The 3,528-nt window shown below is 41.0% G+C and overlaps 1 protein-coding gene across 2 annotated transcripts in view; it reads right to left on the reverse strand.

Moving 5' to 3' along the window:
• Positions 1–11: 11 nt before the first annotated feature.
• The window catches only part of mamdc4 (MAM domain containing 4), a 24,335-nt gene continuing 20,818 nt past the window's right edge, over positions 12–3,528 (reverse strand). Inside the window, exons 27-29 of one of the 2 annotated variants that reach the window (XM_032539553.1) lie at positions 3,079–3,260; positions 2,086–2,148; positions 12–167 (exon numbers count right to left, since the gene is read on the reverse strand). In XM_032539553.1, coding sequence (XP_032395444.1) covers positions 132–167; positions 2,086–2,148; positions 3,079–3,260 — 281 coding nt within the window. In that variant the 3' untranslated portion in view covers positions 12–131. Of the gene's footprint in view, positions 168–2,085; positions 2,152–3,078; positions 3,261–3,528 lie in introns of both variants that reach the window. The other variant, XM_032539552.1, reaches the window with a different exon arrangement.

The following is a 3,528-nucleotide window of genomic DNA, read 5'->3' on the forward strand; positions in this document are numbered from 1 at the left end:
GTGTGTGTGTGTGTGTGTGTGTGTGTGTGTGTGTGTGCCATGTAAGGGTGACACAAGCAGTTCTTCTGCTGTGATATCACCCTATTTTCACAAAGCCACCTTTAGGTGACAGGACCACCACTCCTCCTGGTTCACTCCACCTCCACCTCTCGGAAATCCGCAGAGACCTGCAGAAACACAAGAAGAAGAGTAGATCCGTCAGAAAGAACAAACATACAGCAGTCTGTCCATGAACTGGCCGAGGAAGGGCGCCAACGTTCGTTTTAGAGTCTTCTTCTGGTTTTAAGATTCAGTTTCAGTTTTAAGAGTCAGTTTGGGGTCCTCTGCTGGAGCTGCTGCCCCTGCAACCCGACCCCATATTCACAGTACTCGCCGCCACTCAGTAAGCAAATTCTGCGGTTGATGTAAACCTCAACACTGGCGGTATGGAAGACGATCTTAATTATGAAATCAAAGAACAACAAGAACAGCTTTCACTTTTCTTTTGGGTTGCCTGTCCACATACCTTTGGTTCATGACCAGTAGTTCCAGTAAAAGGAAGTCTTAAGACTGCAGTAGCCTATCTAGTGCCTCGGTGCACAGAGCCAGGTCCAGTCTTACCCCAACCGTACGGGAATATCTTAGTTACAATAACAAACTGAGTATTTACAGCATCATCATTAGACAGCCGTTTTAGCAAACAAGCTCCACACACACACACACACACACACACACACACAGTCTGTCTGTGTCCTGCCGAGAGTTATTCAATCTGTTTTTTCACTTCATATCCACCAAAACCTCACATCCCATCATTCCTCTTAGCAAATATCACACACTGCTTCTCTACTATCTTTATGATTGTAGTCCTGCATTGCCAGATCAGACCTTCCTCCACAGCGCTGCATAGGAGGGTCTGGCCAGTCCACACAGCATTCCGGGATGGGAGAAAACCTTGCTCTTGTTTATTAGCGTTCATGTTGTCTCGATTCTTCTTAGTGTTTTAGAAATAGCTATTTTGAGGCTAGCATAAAGTGCCCCTAGCTCTCCCATCCAAAAGGCCATTTGACTGAAAAACAAGAATACCGCAAATCCTAAAAGTGGCTCTTCCATCCTAAATATGCTTTTAAACGTGAGTTTGACTCGGGTACATTGACAAAAAGACCCTAGGTTTGATTTTGGCGAGAGTTACGCTTTAAACCAATCACAAACGTCTTGGGCGGTAGAATGTCAACATAAAGAATGCGGAAGGTAAAAGACATCCGGCAAAGTGGAAGGTTGTGGTTATAGACTACAGTCTTCTTAAAAGGTCCCGCACAGACAGTTAAATAATGAGCCAGATGACTAATTTAGTTATGAAAATGAAAGTGAAATGAAAGCTTTGATTAAGAGTTTTGATATTCTTTCTAATCAAACTTCTCACTGAAATGTGAAAGAGCTGCTTCGATCTGCAGCTTCCGTAGCTTTGAGCTCAGTGAACGATACTAATTTGAACTCAACAGGTGAAAACCATAGACTGTGTGTGAAGACTGAACACACGTCTCCACGTCAGCCCACTGTACAAAAATGAAGCAAACGTTTTGCTGCCATCTTGTGCTGGTGACGTTATTTGGAGCCAGAGTCTCAGTAGTAAACCTGGGTTCTAGAACATCTGTATCAAAGTCCCGCCCATACACCCGCCAGACTGTGAGCACAATCACAGCTGTCAATCATGATGCTTCACATTGTTTTTATAGCACTAAAATAACTAATTCAAACCAAACACTTGAACAAACAGTGTGATAAGAACTACCTAAAATGACAGAAACCATCTTAGGGTAAAAATGTATTTATTGTGCACTATTGTGTTGATTTTTTTGTTTGACCCATGTCCCATCCACTAACAGGGAGGGGCAGGATTTATGACCTAGACCTATCCGATGGATGGGGTGGAAAGATTCACCGATACATATCCCGTCGTGTGAAATTTGATTCATAAATAAACTTGACTTTAGTGGTAAAAGAAATATTAGTGCAGCTTTAAACCACTGATATTTAACTGTACTTACAGAGTACATGTGAATAGAAATGAGGACATTATCTCATAAAAGTGTGCTGTACACTCACAGAGACGTTATTGAACCCAGCTGCCATCGGATGGTTTTGCGGTGGTAGAACCGTCACACGGTCCTCCTGAAATTAACAAACGATCAATCATTAATCAGACACATTACAGAAAAGATGATTCTGGTAGCTACATTAAAGCTAAAATCAAAACAAAATTGTCAAATGTAGGAATGTTTATGACTGGTATATTAACAGGGGTTGGTTGGTTATTTTAGAGCAGAGCTTCAACCGGAGGTCCGGGACCCCTATGGGGTCCTCAGAGTCACTGAAGGGGGGGGCCCCCCATATTATTGTAATTTTTTGGAAGTTTTCTTTCAAAAACTAAAATGTCTTTAAATGAATCCAACATATTATTAGCAAATATAAATCAGCCTTTTTGTGGAAAAAAAGACACTGATGACAGGCTTACTGGTCAACAGGTAAGGTAGTCACTAAGCTAGCTATCCACAGATACTGTTCATCCTGAGGATTCTTACTCTGCCACATGGATGTTTAACATTAAAACATGATTTATTAAATCATACCAACAATTATTATTTTAATAGCTTAGTATTCTATGACATAAAAAAGTATGTATAAAGGCTTAGGCCGCCCTACATGTTATTTTATTGTAAGTTTAATATACAACTTACAATGCAAATTTCGGATATTATTTATATATATATATACACACACACACACACACACACACACACACACACTGTATATACAGTAGGGGGTCCCTGTTCTATCTCTCTCACCTAAGGGGTCCTTGGCATAAAGAATTTTGAAAACCACTCATTTAGAGTGTACATGTAATTTTGGCTGATTGAGGATGTTTTTATTCAACTAGCTAGATGTTAACATAAAACATGGCCAATGTTCCAAGTGCTATACTCTGCCATCTTTGTTGTAGTTCTAAGATCATTTAAATGTCACTTCACCAACGCAATGGACACAAATTGGATGAAAGGATGGTTTGTTGATAAAGGTTTGAATGTCAAATGAACTCACTGTGAGGTCTGGTCCATATGTTTCATTACTGAAACCAGAAGATGATGATGACTGCGGACCGGTTGAAGCCTTGAATCTCTGTTGGGTTTGCAGGTAGAAAACCAGCAGGGCGATCAATGTGCCGATCAGCAGCAGGACCACGATGACCGACGCTGCAATCCCTCCCGCGTTGTCCCGCTTTTCTGATTATACACGGAGGATGGAAAACATTTCATTTCCTGCGCTAGCAGAGATTATGCTGAGGACAATGGGAGTTCAGTCAAGGCACTGCTGGTTTAAAAAAAAGCCAAACTCCATATCTGAAGCATATTTTACAAGTATGAAAGATGATTTTTATACTGTTCTAAGGGAACGGACAGCAAAATCACTAGGCCCACAGAGAGATAGTTCCAGCATGTAGCTCTTTGTAATATCTGGTGTCATTTGTTTTTTCATTTATTGTAACCCCCC

This window comes from Etheostoma spectabile, chromosome 16, assembly GCF_008692095.1.
Source record: "Etheostoma spectabile isolate EspeVRDwgs_2016 chromosome 16, UIUC_Espe_1.0, whole genome shotgun sequence".
Lineage (NCBI taxonomy): Eukaryota > Metazoa > Chordata > Actinopteri > Perciformes > Percidae > Etheostoma > Etheostoma spectabile.